Source organism: Diceros bicornis, chromosome 7 (assembly GCF_020826845.1).
Source record: "Diceros bicornis minor isolate mBicDic1 chromosome 7, mDicBic1.mat.cur, whole genome shotgun sequence".
In the NCBI taxonomy this organism is placed as follows: domain Eukaryota; kingdom Metazoa; phylum Chordata; class Mammalia; order Perissodactyla; family Rhinocerotidae; genus Diceros; species Diceros bicornis.
In genome coordinates this window covers 27,580,156-27,604,543 of record NC_080746.1, presented here as the reverse complement: position 1 = coordinate 27,604,543, position 24,388 = coordinate 27,580,156, and the positions used below count along the sequence as shown (strand labels likewise).

The 24,388-nt window shown below is 36.8% G+C and overlaps 1 protein-coding gene across 1 annotated transcript in view; it reads right to left on the bottom strand.

The window, feature by feature from the left end:
• Positions 1 to 2,282: 2,282 nt before the first annotated feature.
• The window catches only part of LOC131408477 (protein NPAT), a 49,402-nt gene continuing 27,296 nt past the window's right edge, over positions 2,283 to 24,388 (bottom strand). Inside the window, exons 7-18 of the mRNA XM_058545280.1 lie at positions 23,412 to 23,493; positions 21,501 to 21,588; positions 20,853 to 20,944; positions 20,431 to 20,518; positions 16,230 to 16,326; positions 15,441 to 15,569; positions 11,333 to 13,006; positions 9,719 to 9,834; positions 9,530 to 9,638; positions 6,631 to 6,691; positions 5,375 to 6,533; positions 2,283 to 3,918 (exon numbers count right to left, since the gene is read on the bottom strand). Of these exons, the coding sequence (XP_058401263.1) occupies positions 3,841 to 3,918; positions 5,375 to 6,533; positions 6,631 to 6,691; positions 9,530 to 9,638; positions 9,719 to 9,834; positions 11,333 to 13,006; positions 15,441 to 15,569; positions 16,230 to 16,326; positions 20,431 to 20,518; positions 20,853 to 20,944; positions 21,501 to 21,588; positions 23,412 to 23,493 (3,773 nt within the window). The 3' untranslated portion in view covers positions 2,283 to 3,840. The remainder of the gene's footprint in view (positions 3,919 to 5,374; positions 6,534 to 6,630; positions 6,692 to 9,529; positions 9,639 to 9,718; positions 9,835 to 11,332; positions 13,007 to 15,440; positions 15,570 to 16,229; positions 16,327 to 20,430; positions 20,519 to 20,852; positions 20,945 to 21,500; positions 21,589 to 23,411; positions 23,494 to 24,388) is intronic.

Below are 24,388 nucleotides of genomic sequence, written 5' to 3'. Positions count from 1 at the left end.
ACAAAATAATCTATATGCCACAGTATATAGTGTATATGAACTTAATACAGGTCTAAAATCTTTGATTTTAATATTTTTATAATTAGGTGGGTTTCAAGAATACTTAGAATTTTTAAAAAGCAACACAACGTACATATCATCTACCCCAGCTGAATCTGAAACAGCACACTTAATTAGGCACACAACTACTTTTCCAGCAAAATATGAATATTCATATCAAAGGAGATAAAGACTTATGTAGCCTCATGTCAAATCAGGTTAGGTTTTGCCATGAAATGAGTATTCTTTTTTTTGTGAGGAAGATTTGCTCTGAGCTAACATCTGTTGTCAATCTTCCTCTTTTTTTGCTTGAGGAAGATTAGCCCTGAGCTAACATCTGTGCCAGTCTTCCTCTATTTTGTATATGGGTTGCTGCCACAGCATGGCTTGATGAGTGGTATAGGTCTGTGCCAAGGATCCAAACCTGCGAACCCAGGCCACTGAAGCGGAGTGCAAACTTAACTACTATGCCACGGGGCCGGCCCCATGAAATGAGTTTTGATACTAAACTTAGGGGAAAAATTTAGTTGTTAGAACTTTTTGGATTTTAGAATTGTGAATAAAAGATTGTCACTCAGTATAGAATAAGAGAGACATAATAAGTAAACGCATGGAGTGTGGAGAGAAACCTTATTTTAACCAATTATACTGAGTCAAGTGGTTAAATATTTAGGGAAAAAATGCACTTTGATCATTACTTAACACCAGATACCAAAACAAATTATATATGGATTAAGAGATAATTCCTAATTTTAAGAAATTAAGAAATAAAAGTCTAGAAGCCAGTGATGATATGGTCTGATATAGATGAATCTATCTCTAGTAAAAGATAAGCATATACCATGGAAGAAATGACAATTTGTTGGCAGGAATGTAAACTGAAGTAATTTTCTGAAAGAACTGGCAAAATGTATTGAGATCCTTAAAAAAATGTACACTAAACCTTTTGATTTGGCACTTCCACTCTCTAAAATGTCTCCTAAGGAAATAATTGATAGCATAGACCAATACTTATTCACAAATTTGTTCACTGCTTTTTTTTATAATAGCTAAAAATTATTATTTGAAGTGAAAAAAGCATTAGGAAGTTATATATTTACAGTTTAATTTCAACTAGGTAGAAAAAAAAATTTAGGAAAAAAGACTAGTAAAGTATGCCAAAATGTTAACCAAAGTTTATATAAAAAATGTCTATTGGGGCCGGCCCGGTGGCGCAAGCGGTTAGGTGCACGCGCTCCGCTGCGGCGGCCCGGGGTTCGCTGGTTCGGATCCCGGGCGCGCACCGACGCACTGCTTGGTAAGCCATGCTGTGGCGGCGTCCCATATAAAGTGGAGGAAGATGGGCACCAATGTTGGCCCAGGGCCGTCTTCCTCAGCAAAAAAAAAAAAAAGAGGAGGATTGGCGGATGTTAGCTCAGGGCTGATTTCCTCACAAAAAAAAAAAAAAGTCTATTAGCAGAGGAAGCATAATAAAGTGAAAACTTGATATATAGTTTCAAGAAATTGGCCCTGAGCCAAAAGATGGTGGCTTGAGAAATAATGAATGCAGAATATATCTTAATATGCTTTTGAAATTACTCCTTATCAAAGCTTAAATCTTGGTCTACCTAATGGCCACGACATCTAGCCTTTGGCTAAATGCTGATGGATGCTCTTCTCGTGTACAATTTCAACACAGTAAAGGGTTCTAACAATATCCAGGGCTAAAATAATCAAATATTTTAATTACAAGCCTTCTCAGATTTGGCATACACTGACTACATTAACCACTAAGCAATGTCCAAAATAAGGAGTGGATCCTTACATGTAGTTATAAAAGCAGCCACAAGTTGTTTGTGGTATACTTTAACTCTGAAATGCAGTCACTGGGCATCTGACTGTTAAAATAGGTTACCAGGTACAATACCACAATTAAGTCCAGCACATTTGGATTTTTAAGGTAAAATGGGGATTATGGTTTTGCTTTTAAACATAAATGAAAGGTCCAAGTACAAGCTGTCTTTGGACTATATCTAGGGGCTCCTGGCTAGTGAACCAAGAATCTTGAAGAAAGTGAACTTATTTTATTTGTCTATAAATTCTTAGTACTTAGTACATATAAATACAAATTAATTGAATGAGAACAAAATCTGTAATTTTTAGCATTACGTGAATTTCCGGAAAAGAAAGCAAGAATTGGTTTGCAAAGGAATTTAATCAAAGCATCTAAACAAGAATAATTGCCAATATGAAGGAATTCAAACTTTTGAAGTTAATGAAAATATTTATTCAAACCTAACTGTAGTACAGTATCAACTTGAGTTAAATAAACATTAATGGTATGATAATTAGTTTCTTAGGAATAGAGCACTGCCACATCATAAAAATTGCTTACAACACAAATTTCTGCAGTAAGGTCCAACAATTAAGACGTGATTTCCACACTGAGAAATGCTGTGTAAGAGTAGGATGGATTTAGTTTTTTAAAGGCCCAGTACAAAAAAAAAAGGTTGAGGGAAATGACTCTTTAACAATATATACACCTGTAGGAAAAAACCTTAATATACTAATATGATATTTAACCAAACAGAAAGCACTTAAGAGAACAAGTAAATACTTAAATATCTAGGCACAATTGGTCAGGTACTGGTTATAATTTCTGTTCTCATTTAAAGGTTTAAACCAATGCTTCAACTTGACTGACGTATGTGAGTCTAATACAAAGAAGGCACCTCGTTCATTCTCCTTAAGGACTTTTTGAGAGTAAATCTTTATAACACTCTAAGGGGCACAGAGACAACGCACTGTATCTAAGCATAGATATAGCTATTTAACACAGCCCATTTTAGGAGAAACTAAATTAAAATATAAAACTATGATTTCTCTTTTTACATCTTATGATGGACATGGCTTTCTAAAAGGACACCAGAAGATAATCCTCCACACAAGCTTTAACACAGAATAAAAGATTTAAATTAAATGTGCACAGTTTACTACTATGTAAGGAGTTCTATGAATTAGTGCAATTCTTTAAATCCCCAGTATTTAGGGGAAAAGTATATACATACCAAGAAATCTCAACTACCACATAACCAAACTTTTTACGGCTCAATAGTCTAAACACTTAAAGTTCTGTAAAAGATCTTGAAAGTTATAAACAAAAGATCAGAACACTCAGCTGGTTTATAAAATTCTCTCTTTAAAACAAAGAGAACAGAACGACCAGAAGCAGTTAAAGTGTAAAACTTCAGGAATATAATCTTTACTGCAATTATAAGAAGGGGTGGTATTCACTCTAGAAAAAACCCAAATCGTTACTTGATTATCATTTGAGGTGGTTATCACTTTTGTACCACTTAGTGGCTATGTCTTTAAATGTCTTGTTGGATAGTTGCTGAAGGCAGTTTATAAGGAAAAGCATCATTTTCCCCCAAAAGTAAGAAACTACTCCAGATGAATAAGCCTCAGAATTAGGGATCATAAGAAGTCAAAAAACACAGTGTAAGAACATTAGGTTGATTTAACCTCTATTTCAACAAGATTTACACAATATTTACAATATGCAATTGTCAAAGCTATACAGTTTTGCAGATTGGCTTTACTTACATTTCTGCAAATGTTTTTTTCCAAAATAAAAATATACCAGGTCAATCTATTTACAAACTAGGAAGCTGCTTCAGAAACAGCATGATTTAAAGTGAAATTTCAGTACAATGAAAGTGCAGGTCATGCTTTCCGATTTTGTCAATATCTCATTCCCTACACTCACAGTTTAAGGGATATGAGTTCTAAACAGCTACTGTTCTTATATGTTCAGAATGTTTACTCATCATAATGCAATGATAACAAAAATTTGTCCACATCCATTCCAGCTGGAAATGAACTGGGTAGCTTCTTTTTCTGTGGGGCGGGGGGGGGGGGGGGAGAGAAAAAGAAACCTAAGTTAATATATCAAACACAAACAAGGCCAAAAAGCTTTCTTATTAAGTCACTTAGAAACTTATATTGGGTTCTTCCATATACTACTAAAATTTTTGTCAAAATTTTTTAGTTCATTAGAATTTTAGTCATACAGAGAAGTAGAGACAAATTTTATAAATCCAAGGTTAATAAAATATACTTCAATGGTACTTCAACATTAGTTTAGGGCAAAAGACATTATACAAATCCAGAGTATGTGAATGCTGAACGAGATAAGATAGAACATGCTTTCCATATGGTAGTCATTATTGCCAAACCGGAAACCTTAGAAAGCTTTACTAACTAAGAGTTTAAGAGTAACAGGTACTTTTCAAGTTCAAAACACTTGATATACACTGGGCACTCTACAAACATTACATTTAGTCCTCACAGCCATCAGGTAAGATGTGTGGTAAGATGTGCTCATATCAAATGATGCAGTGGACACTCAGAGAGGCTATGGGCTTAACCACAGTCACAGAACCAATGAGCAAGAGATGCATGATTCAAACCCAGGCTTGCATGGCAGCAAAGCCAAGACTCTTTCCCTGATGCCATACTCCCTTGATGACACTTTAAACTAGTTCTTTCTATTCAATCCACTTACTCAATGGCTAAACAGATTCAGGAAAAATGGGTTTCATTTATCAATGCTATCCCCGCATTGCCTTCTTAGAGATAATCACAGTTAAAGAAAAAATAGGTAATTTTTTTTATTTATTTATTTTTTCCCCCAAAGCCCCAGTAGATAGTTGTATGTCACAGTTGCACATCCTTCTAGTTGCTGTATGTGGGACGCCGACTCAGCACGGCTGGAGAAGCGGTATGTCGGTGCGCACCCGGGACCCGAACCCAGGCCGCCAGCAGCCGAGCGCACACACTTAACTGCTAAGCCACTGGACCGGCCCCCAAAAAATAGGTAAATTTAAGTTTTACACTGCTCCAACACAGTAACATCTGTAAGGGCCTACTGAAGAAACAGCAGGACATGTGGAAAAAACCCAAGATGCAGGGGTGTCAAAGCAGTTTTTTACTTGGTAATTCCACACACAATACAGGCTTTCCAATCCTTCATGCCTTATGTCATCATCCTGCCCCCACCAAGAACCTGGGTCCTACTATGACAGAAGCAAAAACCTCCTTTTTCCAAGGAAGATGTTTATACATAAATGCCTTAGCAATTGTTTTGAAAATGCTGTGTTTCACCCATACAATTTCTGAGTACCACATTGGCTGAGAGATATTGCTATAGAATGTATTTTGTCAATCAAAACTCAAAGCTGTCTTGACCAGAATGTTCACTTCGGTAGTGATAGCAAAAAATGCTGAGATCTCTAATCTGAGCGTTGAAGGAAGGGAAAAGGTGTGGTTTTGAAATTAAGACTTTCAAACTTACCTTAATCTTCTTCTTTTTCATTGGTATTGATGAATTTGCAAGACTTTTATTAGCAGTACGAGAGTTTCGCTCACGCTCATCTAATTCCTCAATTTTCCGTTTTTTTGTGGTACTCCTTGAAGATGCTCTAAATTGCTGTGTATTGTCTTTTAGAGGAGTTGTTGTAGTAGTCCTAGAGATGGCAGCTCTGGAGAGAATCATTAATGTATGGGCAGCCATGTTTACACTGTTTTCACTCCCTGTTTCACTGGCAGGGCTGCAGGCAGGCAAGTCTGGGGTGACAGGAGGGACCATCACTTTGGGTGTGCTACCATCTTCACCAAAACGCCTACTAGAGGGGACCTTGATACCATCTGTAGGTTCTTCTTTATGTTTTTCCCCTGCCCCTGAGCCAGATGTCCGGGGTACAGGTGAATCAGTACTATCAGCGAGCCTATTTACTGGGCTATGCAACTGAACATCCTGTAACATTTCTGCAGTATGTTTGGTTAGTGGGTTAATCAAAGAACTGGCAGATCTGGTTTGTTCTTGCTTTAGATCCTTCACAGGTGCACCTACTGAAATGACATTTTTACTGTTTGAGGATGTCCCTTGTTTTTTGGTTAGTTCTTGCAGTGAAGTTATAGTTTTCTCATTCCGTAAACCGCCATTTTGCTGTCCATTAGACAGTTTTGAAGTTTCTAGATTTTTCTGCCTTTCCACATCACTGCATAATTCATTCTCCTTATTAGCTGTTGCTTTATGGAAAGATTCAAGTACAATTTCTGTTGGTGAAATTTTCTTTTCTGACTGAGTTTCCTTTATGGTGGTATGTCGGCTAATGGCAGCTTCCGATTTAGATAAAATCTTAGGCACAGGAAGTTTCTCTCTCTCTCTTTTGACAGCATTATTAGAAGGGGGTTTTAAGGTGGAGGACACAATGGGGGAGTCAAGATTAGGAAATGAAATGTCATTCTTTTCTTTGTTTTGGGACACCATCTTATGTTTTGTCCCCTGTGTATTTGCCACAGGAGAAGCAGTGCTATCAAAACAGAGCACACGTCTGTGGCTTTCAAATGGTTTGCTAATTGGAACTATACTCTCTACTGAGAAGGGAACTGTGATTTCTTCCAATTTTTTTCCAAGATCTGTGGCCATATTCTTGTCAGAAACTTCAGTTCTATAACAAAAAAAAAATTTAGCAATATAAAGAAACTTTGTGTGTTTTTAATCTGAGCATTCAAATAATCTATGATAGAAACTACTTTTACGCTCACCTTTGTGCATGACATCCAACTAAATGACTCGAAGAATCCACCAAATTATTTACCTGCTTTCCTGGAATTATAAATGAATTAATTAGAAAAGAAAAACATCCCTGAGAGAAAGTATATTCCTCTGAAAGAAAATGGAACAGACCAGAGTATCACACATCATAAGAAACATTTTTAAATGACAGCTAATGTACAAAAAAAATACTTTCACATACTAGGTTTAAAAAGTAGCTTTGTAATATATACAAGATGGTCACTCATCCATTTTACAGAGGAAATATAGATATGAAACAAATGACTTGCTTCGACTTTAGGCAAATATAACGAATCCAGTCTTTGGATCTACAAATTACAATGCTCAATACAGCACTTAACAGTACTACTTAGATCCAGAAAGTTACTCAAAGAAAGCAATATATCACGCCTGTTTTAAAATTTTGCCCATTTAACTGTCATATTTGAAAGCCTATGTTAGCACACATGCTCTGGAGTTTTAATAGCCATATTTTAATTTCCACAAACTTATGAGTTTATGTGGGAGAGCAGCAAGATATGAAGCTAGAAAGGAAAGCAAAGATGAGATCATGAAGGACCTTGTGTTTTATGCAAAAGGTTTCCATAGAGAATCCTTAAGAGTTTTATTTTTTATTTATTTTTTATTTTTTTATAATTTTATTTATTTATTTTTCCCCCAAAGCCCCAGTAGATAGTTGTATGTCATAGCTGCACATCCTTCTAGTTGCTGTATGTGGGACTCGGCCTCAGCATGGCCGGACAAGCGGTGCGTCGGTGCGCACCCGGGATCCGAACCCGGGCCGCCGGTAGCGGAGCGCACGCACTTAACCACTAAGCCACGGGGCCGGCCCAAGAGTTTTAAATAGGAAAGATGAACGAATAGATTTATGTTTTAGGAAGTCACTCTGGAAGTAGTATAGAAGATGGACTAGACAAGAAAGAAAACTGGAAAAGGGAATTCTGGTTAGTTGGCTATAAATATTCCAGGTAAGAGATGATGAAGATCTTAGATACGGTAATGGGTATTCACACAGATAAGAAGGGTAAAGGATGAATCAATGTCCCCCTTGGTGACATTAACCAAGGGGGAAAAAGTAGGCAGAGCAGGTCGTTGAAGAAGAAGAGGTGAGACTTAGATACGTAGAGTTGGAAGGTCTTGAGTTACATAAAGTTAGAAAGGGAGGAGTGTAGTAGTTTAGTGGTGCTTCTAGAAGCCAACAACAGTATCAACTGTTAGAGGGAAGTAAAGTAAGAATGGAAAACGTCCAATGCATATGGCAATATTAGGAGGCCACTGGTGACCTTAGTTTAAACAGACTTAGTGGAAACATGAGAAAAGACAATAATATGGATGAACAAGGAATGGGAGATAAAAGGGGTTGGGGATAAAGGGTTGGCAGGTGGGACAAACATAAGGAACTTTACAGCCAGAGAGGGAAGTAGCCAAAAAAGAAAAGAAGATCTATAGAAGATACAATCTACTACAGCACAGGTAGATTGCATTAACCCTAGAAAGAATGAGATAATTACTCCTCTAAAAAAGAAAGAAAAAGAATGATTTTAGAACAGGTACACAATAAATGGGAGTGATGTGAGAAAATGGTTTCCTACTGATAAACCAGAGATAAAATCACTGGCCTAGAGTGAGGAGGGTAGGGATTGGATAAATTCGAGAAAAGCTGTGAAAGTCTGGAATAGTTTGAAGGGGGAATGGGAGAAAAGAAGATAGGTAGACATTTAAAATGACTGCTAAGTGGTAGTGAGTGTGAGAAATTTTTAAGTGGTATCAAATGGCACCACTTCTAAAGTGATGCTAAGAAGCCCAGGTATAAAAGCAGAGATGGTTGGTTGGATAGATCCAGGGCTGCAGGGTAGCAAGTGAGGATGGCAGAAGAAAGTGGATATCAAAGCGTTTAGGAGTACTGAGACAAGTGGCTGATGTGGCAGATTGTGAGGTCTAGCCTGGTTAGGGAAGGAAGTGAATTCAGAAAGAAACTGAAAGTTCAGGTGAAAAGATGAGGATTCAAGTAATAGGAGTTCTCATCGGTTGAAGAGAGATTCAATGGATATATGGAAATGAGAGCACTTTGAGAGAGGTTATTGGCCTTTAAAAATTGTATAGGGCTAATAAGAAGTAGTGAAAAATTGAAGTTGAAGCTCTAGGAGAAGTTTGCTGAAAGTGAAGATTAAACACGTAGAAGTGGAAGGGGTCAAAGAACTGAGGGTGAGGGTGTTGGTAGGTTAACAACATGGGCATTTTGTCACTCATGAAGATGGAAAAGTTTGAGGTAGAGAAGTCTGAGAACTAGGTGTAATATTCATTAAGGCCCTGAATGAAAATCTGGTGTTACTTTGTATATGGTGTTTTTGTTGAAGAGAAATCTTTAATTTTGAGTAGTCACAGCTATCAAATTTTTTGATGTATAAATTATGCTTTTTTCATTTTTAAAAAGCAATTCTTTTATCCCAGTGTCATTAAGATATTATCTTACATCTTCTTTTATTGTTTAATAGTTTCATCTTTCACTTTTAGGTCTTTAATCATCTTGGAGCTCACCTTTGTATATGGTATGAGGAAAAGATCTAATTTTTTCCTTTAATATATATAATAGCCAATAAATTTCATTTATTAAACAATCCATCCTATCCCCTCTGACTTCTGATGCTACCTCTACCACATACAAGTTCCTATAAATACATGGTCTCTTTCTAAACCCTATTTTGTTCCATTTATCTTTTTGTTTTAATTACTGCAAAAAATCTTCAGCAAAGGTTGGACAATCACCTGTTAGGAATGGTATAGGTATTCAAAAAGAAAATACTGGTGTTGCTGCAAACAAAGGAATACAGAGACATAAAGGTGACATTAAGGAACTTAAAAATGTACCTGTACAAGGCTTGTTTCTTAGTCCCTGAGTCTTCTGAGATTTTGGAGGGATGGGGAACTGAGGGATACTTCTATTGCATACAGGTGCTGCCAAAGGCATATGAAGGACCTAGAAGAGAATAATTATATTATTAATATTATACTATGTTTGAAAATGTCACTGTGTCATTTTCAGTTCATAAATCTTACCTGCCGAGGAGGAGCAGAAAAGGTACTTCCAGTCTGTCCAACCACAGATACAGGGATCATTCCCACCACTCCTTGGAGTACAGGCTGGACTGGAGAAGCAATTATGATGGCAGATCCTAAAAAAACCAATTCTCAATAAAATAAGATTTTCTCTCATAAACACAAGACACCAAAGTAGTTATTAATTTGAAATAAATTTTACAAGATTATAATCCCTGTTCCTTAAAATTAACTCTCCTTTAAAAAAATTTAATTTAGAAACAACAGCAAGGCTAACCAATTAAGAAAAAGTCAATCTGAATATTAAAGTAGTCTTATCACATTTAGTCAGGGTAAATGTCATGAATGAGCATAAGACTCTACAGCCAGATCATACTATAGTTATATCTTCACTCATCGAGAAAGAATAGTGAAACTGATTAGAAAATTGGTGGTGAAGGTCTCAAGTCTGAATCTTATGGGTCCCAACTGAATGTTAACAGCCCAAGGCTTGCTCACAACCCCAACCTATTATCTCAATAGTACTGGTCAAAAAGCATCCAGATAAGGGAGCAATCAGTCAAAACTATGAGGAGAAATTATGCTAATATGGTCCTTAGAAGTCAACAATATAGTCTCGGGCTATCATAATTTAGCCCTGCCCTGTCAATGAACCTTCTCCTAATACGTTCACTAACTGCTCCCGTCAGGTTCATCTCCTCACTTTCATAACACCTACGTTAGTCTCTCAAATACCTACCTACACTTGTGCTGCTTAGACTCCCTTCCTTTTATTCCAAATACTACCTTATTTCTCTAAGTTTCAGCTCAAGTTTCACATTCTCTACCAATTCTGACCCCTCTTTTATCTTATTTTAAACAGCACTTGAAGCAGATCCATCAGGCTTAATATTAATACTTACTTGCTGATATTTAATTAGATTTTACTGCATGCCTATAATGTAAAAAAAGAGAGGAAAGGAGCTTGGGAACTAATATATAAGGAAATGTACATAAATGTGCCATAAGCTCTACCTCCAAGGAACATACAATCAAGAATGACCAATATGACAGGCATGTCAATCACTAGCTACATATAAAATGGCATGCAATAAATGCCACAAATGCCCCTACAGACAGAGAACTCTAAAGACACAGATCAATTCTGGAAGGTGGAAGACAGTGAGAAATTACAAAGGCTTTTACAGAAGGAGAAATTCAAGCTGTGTCTTGCAAGTCTCTCCAAATAGATAATAATTTCCTTGAAAACTAAGACTACAATAGCTATTTTTAAAAAAATCTCCCACATTTGGTTATAGTAGGTATAAAGCTTTTTGATGAATCAGTCTTTCTTTTCTCTCTCTCTTTTCTGTAGCTTAGCACATGGACTGGGAAGTAATTGAGGAAAGAAAAAGTAAAAAATTAAACCACTAAATTCCAGAGCTTACCATGAGATTTAAAAAAAGGTTTGACTGAATGAATTAGCTAGAGTCAAGAGGAGGCATAATCACAAATTTCAGAATCTTTTCTCATACTATCTATCCATGATTTATTACCTCCTAGTCAATAGCTGCACAGATAAGAGAAATTAGATCCCATTCCAGAGAAATTAACTTTAACTGTTCTTAAAGTTACCTTGTGAAAAGTTGGGTGACACAGCCTGGTTGACAGCAAATACACTGTTTGACCTTGGTGGTGTCTGCAACTGAGGTGGTGGAGGTTGAGCAGTCATAGGTGCAGAATTTCCAGGCAACACCACAACATTAGACTGACTGACAGTTGTTCCTAAGGCAGCTGGATCAGTCACACAGGTAGCTATCAGAATGTTATTTGAACTGCCAAAAGTTGTGCTTGTAGTTGGCATCAGCTGTATGTATCCTCCATCCTTGGAAACGCATGGTGTAACACTGGCTGAAAAACCAATGCTGTCTTCATTCTGAGTGTTGTTTACTGCAGAGTCTTCAGGTTTGAGTGCTAAAAGGCTCTGTTCCATTGACGCTGAGTCTCCTATTCCTTCAGCAGATGTAATAGCACCTACAGTTTCTTCTGAAGATAGGCATTTAACTAATTCTGCATTTTTGGCAGGTGATTTAGCAGGAGAAGACAAAATTATAGTGGGCAAGTTTTCTCCACTGATACTAGAAACAGCACTATTAAGTTCAGTATCTGAGGAAACAAATGGATCATCACTGATGATAATTTTGAGAGAGACGATATTTGATGCATCTATCTCTGTTGAGTTGTCACTAGCAGGTTTATCACTAGTATTTTGGGACTCAGGGTGAGACTCTCCCATTGAAGAACACACTGATTCTGAGGGAAGAGAATGTCTCCCTTCTACAGGATTACCTTCTGGAGGCATCAATGCAACTTCCCCACAGTTATCATTTTCACCTATAGAGAGAAAAATACTATCTCCATGTTCTTTTATAGAAGCTGAAGGCTCTTGTGAATCCAAAGCAATTTTCTCAGACTTGGAGGGTTGAGTTTCATGCTCTGTATGATTTAACTCAATAGATGATGAATCATTAGATGGTTGTTTAACTGACGATACTGAACTTCCAAGATGAATTTCTACTTGTTCAGATACATTTAAACCTGAACTTTCAACAGACACAGGTAATATTTTACTTTGAAGTGAAGAATTATCTTGGCAATCTGAAAGTTGCTGTGATGCAACTGGTAATACATTATTAATTTCAATTTTACTCTGGTGAATTTCTCTAGAATCTGGTGACTTGGAACCAGGGAAATTAGTTTTAAGTCTTCCTGTATTATTAGAACTGTCACAAAATTGACTTTTTTTAGATGGATTTCCAGTTAATGGAATGTTTTGGGATAAAAGTTGAGAATTTTTCCCAGAGAGAATTAAGTTTTCATTGTTACTTTCACCACCAAGGGAAACAAATGAAGTTATTGGTATATCAGACTGACCAGGCTGTAACTGAGATTCATTCGGCACACCTGCAGACAAAGAATTCTTTTCAACTTCCATAGCCATTTCAGCATCAGTGGATATCTGATCAGTATATAATTCAGCACAATGCTGATTACATTCAGCATCAGAATTTACTCTTTGGTTAAAGTCATTCAAATTAGGCACAGACTCAAAGGTAATATCGAGATTACACTTCTGTTCATTAGATACAACTGTTTTAAAGGCCTTTTTCTGCATGCTAGAGCCTATCTGGGAAAAAGGTTCCTGAGCTTCCTGTCTAAGCTCATCATGGTTGCTACCGTTCTTCAGAGCATTTGATGTGTCTTCATTTTGATAGGATGTACAAAATGAGGGCTGACCAGATTGATCACCTACAAAATATCAGGATGGTAGAAAGATATGGTGAGTATGTGCAGCTTCTGAGGTAGTCATCTTTACTGTAAAACCTATTTTGCCAAGGAAGTAATCTTTGAAATACCAGTAAGTGGAAGTCTGATAAACTGTATCTCTCATTTTCTGAGCATCGAAAACTTAGGGGTACTTTTATTACTGACGCCTTTTTAAACAAGTGCCAAATTGTTTTTCAAGCTTCTTGGAAAACAGATGACGCAAGGAAGGAAAAATATATAGGTTTAAGAACATCTAATATTTACCAGTATGTAAAAAACTGGCTCTAAACATGCTGTTGTTCTTCAGAACAGTTGACTTTTAAACTTCTACCATTTCTGTTGACTTGACTTTATCTGATACATTCTTAAAGGTGAAATGGGGCCAAGTACATTTTGCATGATCAACATTTGATGTTACTGTGTACTGTTTAACATTCAACATTTATGGAAGATCAACCATATGATTGGCACTGGGACACAAAGATGAATGACCCAGTCTCTCCCCTTGGAGATATCAGTCTAGTAAGGGAAGCAGATATAGAACAGAAAGTCATAATAAAACATGGTAAAAACTGTAATAGTATAGGAACAAAAGGCATCTCTTTCTGCCTACGGGATCTCAGCAAGTGTTATAAAGGAGGTATTATATGAGGAGATCTTGAAAAAGACAAAAAGTGTAGGAGTCGGAATAAGAAGAAAGGGCATTTCAGAAAATAACAGCACTGATATAGTAAATGTCATGTAGCATTCACAATTTAGGACAGAAAACGTTAACAATTAATAATATGAAAAATACAGGGAAAAATTTAGAAAAATGTGTATCGACTATCATATAATTCTGTTAATGTGACTTGACACTGGTAAAATAATATTGGGTAGAGAGCACATTCAAATCTTACTGTGGGGAGATTAGTGGAAATCACGTCCAGGCCACATAAATTCAGGGGGTAGTCAGTTTCAATGAAGTTGAAAGACTTTGAGAAAACAGTATTTCAAGTTTCATTTTGTGCAGGGTGGAGCTTAACTGAAGCACAATCTTCCACACATAATACATAGCAAGCCACATCCCACTATAATACAGCCTAAGAAGAAATGGAGGATTGAGCTTGGGTATAGGCAGAGAACTCCAAGTAGGAACACAGTCTGAGATACCCCAAAAGTAGTTTTTGGAAGACATGACATGAAACTTGGAAGCCATTAGGTTTTTGGTGGGGCCTTCAGGGGGCAATGGCATTTAAGAACAGATGAGCACAAAAGATTATTTGGGCATAGTTTGTTGTAGACAGAAATGGATAGAGGTAGTACTCAAGAGGGACAAAGTTCAGCAAGAGGTGTGAGACGCCAGGATAATGTGAGCGAAGCCAGGATAATGGTTATCTTTGAGGAACAGAGATGGAGGGAATAGTGATTGGGAAGGGATATGAAGAGAGGTTTTTGTGGTGCTGACAGTGTTCTATTTTTTGACTTGAGAGATTGTTATATGGGTATTTGCTTGACTGTAATTCAATGAGCTATACACATTTTTATTGTCCACTTCCATACATGTGCTATATTTCACAAAAATATAATTAAAAAATTTAGCAAATACTGAAAAGATCTAAGATGGACATATTCACTGCCTTCCCTCATTCAATATGTAGTTACTTTGGCCCATTATGTGCCATATTGGTACTCTAAGACAGGCAGAAATGTAAAGAACAGACTTAGTAGACACGGGCCGGCCCTGTGGCTTAGCGGTTAAGTGCGCGCCCTCTGATGCTGGCGGCCCGGGTTCGGATCCCGGGCGTGCACCGCTTCTCCGGCCATGCTGAGGCCACGTCCCACATACAGCAACTAGAAGGATGTGCAGCTATGACATAAAACTATCTACTGGGGCTTTGGGGGGGAAAAATAAATAAATAAAATCTTTAAAAAAAAAAAAAAAAAGACTTAGTAGACACATAGGAATATGACCTAAAACCTCATAAAATCCATCATTCCAGACTATCACTACAGTATATAATTTCCTCTAAATAAGTGAGCTAGGGATACTGAACAGTCAGCTGAACTCGATTACTAGGCTGAATGAGTAATACCACATACAAACCTTACATATTAGGGATTTGAATTTGTGCCTCCAAAAATTATATTAAATATTATGAACTTCTGTCAAATTGGTCAACACTATTAATACCAAATTGTGCATGTCAAGAATCTACTGCATCATGAAACAAAGAGTACTAAAAACTCACCTTTTAAAGCAGTAAAAGCTTGGGAGTAATGTTTTTTTTCTTTAAATAAAAGAGAAAACTAGAAATACAAAAATGACTTACGTGGTAATTTGAACAACTTCCAAATTAAACAATTATCTTCTGCCTTAGAAATTTTGAGATTGATATTTGGATTTGGATTGATATTAACAAAATAAAATTCTTACCAGATCCTTCTGTTTCAAAAGAACCTTTAACTGCTAGATTAGTTTCATCTTCTAAGACTACATTGGGATTGGTTTCCATATGCTGACCGGAAATGCCTTGTGATATATTTTTATTACTCTTTGTTTTACCTGTTAAAAGGTAACAAGGAAACAATTGGTTAAATGACCAAAATAAAAATAAGCATCAATTAATACAGCTTGACAGCGGTCAAGGAAATGTTAAATTTTGGTTTTAATTATGGTCTTTTGGATGTTTTTAACATGTTGCCTTATATATCATTGACAAATATGATTTTTCCACCAGACCAGTAATTCTTCAACTTTGGCCTATATCAGAATCACCCGGAGGGTCCAAGAATTTGCATCTTTAACTCGTTCTCAGATAATGTTGGTAGTGCTAGTTTGGAGACTACACTGTGAGAACTATTGTACTAGGCCATAAGATTGAGGGCAATGGCCAATTTTTGGATTCCTTTTGTATTATTCAATTGTGTTTAGTATGTGTGTACAGTAGTAGACCTCAACACATTTGTACTGACTGGCAAAAATGCCCACAGAAACAAAACACAACTGTTCTCCATTTTTACAGCTAAAATTTCTTTAAGAAAAAAGCAGACAGACAGACAAAAACAACAAAAAACCCTTTCATATCCATATAATGTTTGCTTTAACGAAAATAGGAACTTTTTTCAGAAGCCCTGGGGAATGTTGCTTCACTCTGGTTAAGTTGCCAAAGAAACTGGAGAAACGTTTTTCTTCTAATTGCCTTGAAAGAAATGGTCTACTTACCATAGTCAAAGAGATCAAAGAGTGCCTGAAATGCTGGATCTGATTCTGTCTGTTCCAATATATCCTGTATAGCTTCTTCAGACATGTGGATTTCACTCTGCAAAAAGAAAGAGTGATCCTAATTGAATTAATATGGTTCAAAACCAGCAAAATAATTAGAGGACATGTTATATTTTTGACTTTTTATGCAGAAGTATTCTCCAAGAAAATTCCTTCTGATTATAACACTATGCTCATTTTAAAACAAGACTAAGAAAACAGAAAGTGCTCCCTAATTCTACTTTCTAGAGTTAACCACTTTGGTGAATACATTCCCAAACATTAAAATAAAATGAACATAAGAATTATATCTATGTATGTAAATATAAAATAAAATGATACGTTTTTTCCTTGACATACAGCACTGTATAAGTTTTATAGCATAGTGACTTGATGTACATATACTGTGAAATGATTACCACAGTAAGTTTAGTTAACATCCATCATCTCATATAGACACCAAAGAAAGGAAAAGAAGGGGCTGGTCCAGTGACGCAAGCGGTTAGGTGTGCGTGCTCTGCTGCGGTGGCCTGGGGTTCACAGGTTCGGATCCCGGGCGCACACTGATGTGCCACTTGTTGAGCCATGCTGTGGCGGTGTCCCATATAGGGTAGAGGAGGATGGGCACGGATGTTAGCCCAGGGTCAATCTTCCTCAGCCAAAAAAAAGAGGAGGCTTGGCATCGGATGTTAGCTCAGGACTGATCTCCCTCACAAAAAAAGAAAAAAAAAAAAAGAAGGAAAAGAAAAAAATGGTTTTTTCCTTGTGAGAACTCTTAGAATTGACTCTTTTAACTTTCAAATATACCATACAACAGTGTTAACTGTAGTCACTGTGCTATACATTACATCCTCAGTACTTATTTATCTTATAACTGTAAGTTTGTACCTTCTGACCCTCATCATCCAATTCTCCCACTCCTCAACCCCCGCCTCTGGTAACCACCAATCTGGTCTCTTTTTCTATGAGTTTGGTTTTGTAATGTTACTTAATCTGCTTTCCTGACATTAGTTTAAGGTACACTGCTTTCTAGATCCTCCAGTGTAAATCTATCTCATGCCTTTTATCTGTCTACTTTGGTCTCTTCATATTAAATGCTTTCTTCAAATGTTGGACAATCCTTGCTTGTCTCCTCATATTTAAAACTTTGGCTCATGCCAAAAGCTACCTGCAAACTGTACTAATGGGGGGAGCTTGTCAACTACAATCTAAGCTGTAGAATAATCATACAGAACCATCTGTATTTTCAGTTTTCTTCTTTTCATTGAGTTAGATTTCTTGCTGGGAGAGTTTATGACTGACAACAGTGTTTCTGGAGGACAGCGTGGAATGGGGAGAAGATACGAAGTCTAACTACTTCCTAAATTTTGCATCTTATCATCCTATTTGTAGTCCTATCTTTACATTTACTTTCAGAGATACTGGTGGCAAGCCTTTCGGGATTTCTGTGTTGTTAAGGCAGCTTTTACCTGAGCTTTGCCTTTAATGGGGTAGAATCCTGGGTCTGCTAAGGCAGATACCACTTGTCCATTTCGACTTCCAAAAATTTTTTTTGTCCTGCCCTCTTCTCTTCTTTGTCCTTGTGGGTTTATGCTTTTTAAAAATTCCCTATACTGTCTTTTTAGTAGTAGGGTACAAAACTAAAAGTTTAATCCACTATCTTTTTAAAGGAAAGGAGACTCCTTGTAACTGACATTTTTGTTTGCATAACCACAAATTGCATGCCACAATTTAACCAATTCCCACTGGTGGATGTCTGAATTTTTCCTAATTTTCAGTTACAGTAAATAATACTACAATGAAAATCTTTATCCAGGCATCCAGGATTGTGTAACCATCACCTCAATCAAAATAAAAATGTAGAACATTTCCATCACACCCAAGAAATTCGCACAACCACATACACCATTCTCCTTTCTAGAGAATTCCTACCCCTGGGATATCACTTCCCTTATCCTCATTCAGGCAACAATTTCTGATTTCTATCAGCGTAAATTAGTGTTCCCTGTTTTAGAACTTTATATTAATGGAATTATACAATATGCATTCTTTTGTGCCTAACTTCTTTGAGCAACATATTTTTGAGATTCATCTATGTTGTTATGTGTATTAATAGTTCATTTGTTTTTATTGTTCAGTAATATTCTATTTTACGACTATGTCAAAATTTGTTTATCCCTTTTTGTTGACGGATATTTGGTTTGTTTTCAGTGCTTGTCTATTGCGAATAAAGCTGCTACTAACGTTGTACAAGTGTTTTTGTGAACATATGTGAACAAACATTTCTTTTTGGTAAAAACCTAGTAATTGCCAGCTCATAAGGTAGGTGTATAGGTATATATATAACTTTGTAATAAACTGTCAGTTTTCCAAACTGGCTGTACTATTTTACATTCTCCACCAGCAATTTTTCAAAGTTATAGTTGTTTCACATCCTTGCTAACATTTGGTGTTGTCGGATTTTTTTTTCATTTTAGCCATTCTAGTGAGTGTGAAATGGCATCTCATACTTCTAACTTTTATTTCCCAAATGACAAATAATGTTGAGTATTTTTCCATGGGCTTATTAGCCATTCCTATATTTTCTTTTGACTGTTCCACTGATTTCACCCATTTTTTTAAAATGAGTGGTTTATCTTTTTATTATTGATTTGTGGGCGCTCTTGATATACTTTGGATACAAACTCTTTGCCAGATATATTATGATTATTTTCTCCAAGTTGGTAGTTTGCCTTTTAGTTTTCTTTAATGATGCTTTTAATAAGAAGACATTTAAAATTTTAAGGAAGCCTTTATTTTAAATTATAGTTAGTGATTTGTATATCCTAAGAAATCCTGCCTACCCCAAGGTCACAAAGACCTTTAAGTATATTAAAAATTCCTGCTTCACCTATGTGTAGAACTGGCTGTTCACTTCTTAGTGAAGCTGATGCAGATACTACTCAGTTGGGCATTATGTCTTGCTGTTCTTTGCTGAGGCCGAGTCCCACATACAGCAACTAGAAGGATGTGCAGCTATGACATACAACTATCTACTGGGGCTTTGGGGGAAAAAAATAAATAAATAAAAATTATAAAAAAATAAAAATAAAAATAGTAAAAAGCTTGTCATATTTTGTTAAACTTACTGAATTTCACTATGGGAAAACGTTATCAAATGGTTTTTTAAAAAAAAAAGTATTCTGAAAGAACTGACAAAAAGAAAAAAAAAATCTGTAGTTTTACCCAGAATTCATCATCTGAAAGAAAATCTGTTGAATGAATTCATCAATATGTGGGCAAGGCAACAAAAATTATTACGTTGTCTGAGAGCCCAAGTAAAAGAATGTGCTACAGTCACAATCTCAGCTGCTCTTCAAAAAGCACATTTGCACATGGACAAATCTTAAAACATATATTGTTAAATTTTTCCTTTACTAGCTCACCCTGTTTCATCTTCACTATCACTGAATAGCAACAGTGACTATAGCCCCCATCTTTCTTCTCTCAGCAGTAAATCTCACACAGACAATTATTCATTTAGTTAGTAACCTTTCTTTTTTAAAATGTCTTGTTCACTTTATTGTTAAATATTACTTGGATTCATTATGTATCTTTAACATATTATTTCATTGTTTCTTTTCATTGTTTGTAGCAGTGTAGGAGAAATGTAATTTATTATATATACACTGTACAGTATTGTTGCTTATTGCACACAAATACACCCATGAATGAATCTTCAAGTATTAAATACTTACAAATCCATGACTGATTGTTGTACAGATATAGAAAAGTGTTTTACTGACATCTGGAAGAGCTCGTTTGAGTTATTAGATGGGTTAGGAATGTCTTATTACTTTTACTATTTAAATAACGCAATTTTAATATATGTAAATCGAACCACCATGCTGTAGGCCTTAAACTATACAGTGAGGTATGTCAATTTCTTCTCAATAAAACTGGAAAAGAAATAATGTAATTTTGACTGATTATCTGAAAATTCACTAACGCATTTTCAGGAACAGATTACATTTGGATAATGAAGGAATTCTATATCTTAAATTATTATTTTAAATCATTTTATACATCTAATCTGTTGGCAATGGTTTTGAAATAAAACCAAAATGCCATCAGTTTTAACTATGAGTATACGTACTACACATACACACACCATTACCCATACCTGAAGCCCCAGGAGTTCATCAATTGAAGTCTCTGGTTCAGTAGGGTTGTTATCTGTTTGCTTAGGTACTTGAGCAACACTGTTGTCACTGTAATACAAAAAGAAAAATTTTTAGCACAGTTCTCATTAGGCAAAAACAATCAGGCATTTTTTGTGTGTGTGTGAGGAAGATCAGGCCTGAGCTAACATCTGACGCCAAGCCTCCTCTTTGTTCTGAGGAAGACTGGCCCTGGGCTAACATCAGTGCCCATCTTCCTCTACTTTATATGGGACGCCGCCACAGCATGGCTTGACATGCGTTGGTGCATCGGTGAGCGCCTGGGATCAGAACCTGCAAACCCCGGGCTGCTGCAGTGGAGCGCATACACTTAACCGCTGCGCCACCGGGCAGGCCCCAGGCATTTTAAACATACATAGCTTACCTAGTCAAAAATTTATTAATGTTTTCTGCAAGCTTTTCTTGAAGAGATTTGTTGCTTAAAATTTTTTCTCGTGCATTTTCAATAACCATTTGCTGGAAAAGAAAGTCAATATTAGTAAAAGGATAGGATAGAGTATCATTTATTTAAAAAGAACCAACTATTAGAAGCCGGATGGTTTTAATAAATCGAGGTGGAAACTCAGAAGTTATGGTGGCTCCCTCCATATTAACACCTGAATACTACACTTTACAAGTGTTTTCACAGACCCTTCACCAATTTTTTCTTCACTCACTACAGAATACAGTTCCAAACTCTTTAGCTTTTCATACAAGGTTTTTAATACTGTTGACTCCAGTCAAGTGCCCTATTATATTGTATAATCCAGCAACAACAGTGTATTATTTACAGTTTCCTAAACAAACTGCATCTTCTTACTTGGTGCATCTGCACATGCGATCTATTCTGAACGGATTGTCTCCTACTGTTAAACTTTGCTACTCTCTATATCCTAAGGCAATTCGACTGCACAGTCTTATAGAAATACTAAATTAAACACACACGTATATAAATATACACACATTTGTGTATATATCAATATTTTAAAATTCTGGAAAATCTCACGTTGCAAAGTTTGGGAAAGTCACTTACCTTTTCTACTGCAAATGCATTTGGATCCTGGAAATTTCGTATGGTTGAATGAGGCCCAGACAAAGTGATACTTTTCCTCTGCGATTCACTGAAACACATTTTAAGAGCTTGTCTTTTAACTGGTATGAATAACAGATTCATTGACAATTACATATACAGACATAAATCTTAATATCATGGTAGAAAATATATTTTTCCTATTTGTGGTAGGAACAAAGGGCAATAGAGTAGAAAAGCATTATTAGACTTGAATTAAGACAAAACAAATCTGAGGTCTAGCTTTACCACTTTTTAGCTATGTGGTCTGTAGCAATGTAAGCTCTGGTCCTCTGATCCACTTTACAATGGGATAAGACCAACTGCCTTATTGGGTTTGTAAAAGAACTGAATGAAATAAAGTATATATAAATACATCACAAAAATGTCAAGTTTCCTATAAACGTTAGATATTGTTATACTTGTTTTACTATTTTATGTGGCTAAGTGAGAAAGCTTGCCATAAAGGAGGCTGAGGTCAGCCTTGAATGAGAAACAACCGAGAGTAAAAACTCCAACAAAAATACTCACGGCATGGCAGTTGAGAAATCAGAGAAAACATTTTTTTTTAAAATAATTTTATTTATTTATTTTTCCCCTAAAGCCCCAGCAGATTGTTGTATGTCATAGCTGCACATCCTTCTAGTTGCTGTATGTGGGACGCGGCCTCAGCATGGCTGGAGAAGCGGTGGGTCGGTGCACGCCCGGGATCCGAACCCGGGCCGCCAGCAGCGGAGCGTGTGCACTTACCCGCTAAGCCACGCGGCCAGCCCAGAAAAAACATTTTAAAATAATTTCTCTCTTTTCTGAAATATCCTTCGAACAAAGACACATGGGCTAAGTAAGACAAAAAGAACTCTTCCAAAAGACTGTCCCTGAAAGATTTCTATCAATGGATTTAGGACTTTATCACAAACACTAATACGTGTTTGGACACTCTAACATATGCCAATGTTACTTATATTCATTTAAAAAACACCTGGGGGGGGCCGGCCCCGTGGCTTGGCGGTTGGGTGCGCGCGCTCCTCTGCTAGCGGCCCGGGTTCGGATCTCGGGCGCGCATCGATGCACTGCTTCTTCAGCCATGTTGAGGCCGCATCCCACATACAGCAACTAGAAGGATGTGCAACTACGACATACAACTATCTACTGGGGCTTTGGGGACAAAAAAGGAGGAGGATTGGCAATAGATGTTAGCTCAGAGCCGGTCTTCCTCAGCAAAAAGAGGAGGATTAGCACGGATGTTAGCTCAGGGCTGATCTCCCTCACCAAAAAAAAAAAAAAAAAAAAAACACAAAACACCTGGGGCCGGCCTGGTGGAGCAAGTGGTTAAGCGAGCGCACTCCACTGCGGCAGCCCAGAGTTCGCCAGTTCGGATCCTGGGCGTGCACTGACGCACCGCTTGGCAAGCCATGCTGTGGCAGCGTCCCATATAAAGTGAAGGAAGATGGGCACGGATGTTAGCCCAGGGCCAGTCTCCCTCAGCAAAAAGAGGAGGATTGGCAGATGTTAGCTCAGGGCTGATCTTCCTCACACACACACAAAAATAAATAAAATAAATAAGTAAATAAAATAAAAAACACTTACTGTAAAAAATCTGAGATAACATCAATTTTAAGATATACTTTTCTGTACCAAAACACAAAAAACATACTTCCAATGAAACAGTGATATGTCATTGATTATAAGACGCAACCTGATTTTAGAGAAGTTAGAATGTGGGAGAAAAATGTGTTTTGGAATTGATACAGTAGTAAATAATCCCCAGAACGTAATCCGATCTTGTTGTTTTATTCACAATGTAAATATCCTGGCATAATTTTTTTTTCCCCTAAAGATTATTGTACAAAACTTGTCCTTTTAAAGAGCATTTACCTTTTGCGTCTACCAGGAGACATTAAACTGGCTTGAGTTTTCTTTTCCTGAGGACCAGGAATGATATTTAAAGCCTCTCCAGCTGCATTTCAAGAAAACAAAGCAGTAAGTCAAGGAAACTGAATAGTTTTCTAAACTTAAATTAATGGAACAAGCATTATGAAATGATTATTATTTTATATTAAATTCAGTTAGCACACAGAGTGTCTACTATGTGAAAGGCACTGGGGAAGACATTAAGATGAATAAAATACAGTCTCGGGGCCGGCCCGGGGCTCGCTGGTTCAGATCCGAGGCGCGCACTGACACAGGGCTTGGCAAGCCATGCTGTGGCGGCGTCCCATATAAAGTGGAGAAAGATGGGCATGGATGTTAGCCCAGGGCCAGTCTTCCTCAGCAAAAAGAGGAGGATTAGCTCAAGGCCCATCTTCCTCACCGAAAAAAAAAAAAAAATACAGTCTCTGTGATTAAAGGTTTTACAATAAAATACAAAGTACAGTATAATCTTAACAAAAAATAGTATGGCAGGAGTGGAAGAATTGTAAGAAGTATAAACTAAGTATATATCATAGTGTATATATACTAAGTGTTTTTACCCAGACATGTAAAAGAGGTTGGAGAAAAGATGGAAATGAGGGAGAATGTAATGGAAGGCAATAAATTTTAGCTGTGCAGAAAAGAAAGAAGATGGTCTAGGAACTGAGAGAGCTGGCACGTCAATTCTAATCCCAACTCTGTTATTAACTAGCTTTCTGCCCCTTACTATCATGTGTTTTCCATAGTTTCAAGTAACAAGCAAGATGTACCAGATGATCTCTAAGTTTATCCCTAGCTCTAAGATTCAGCCAGGAACATGAATGATTTTCAATATGTAGAAACAGAAGTGAACTGAAAAATATTCCTTACTCCAAGAGAACAGACTAGCATGAACAAAGACAAGGAGGTGGTGAAATATAACGTGTATTTCTTTTAAAACT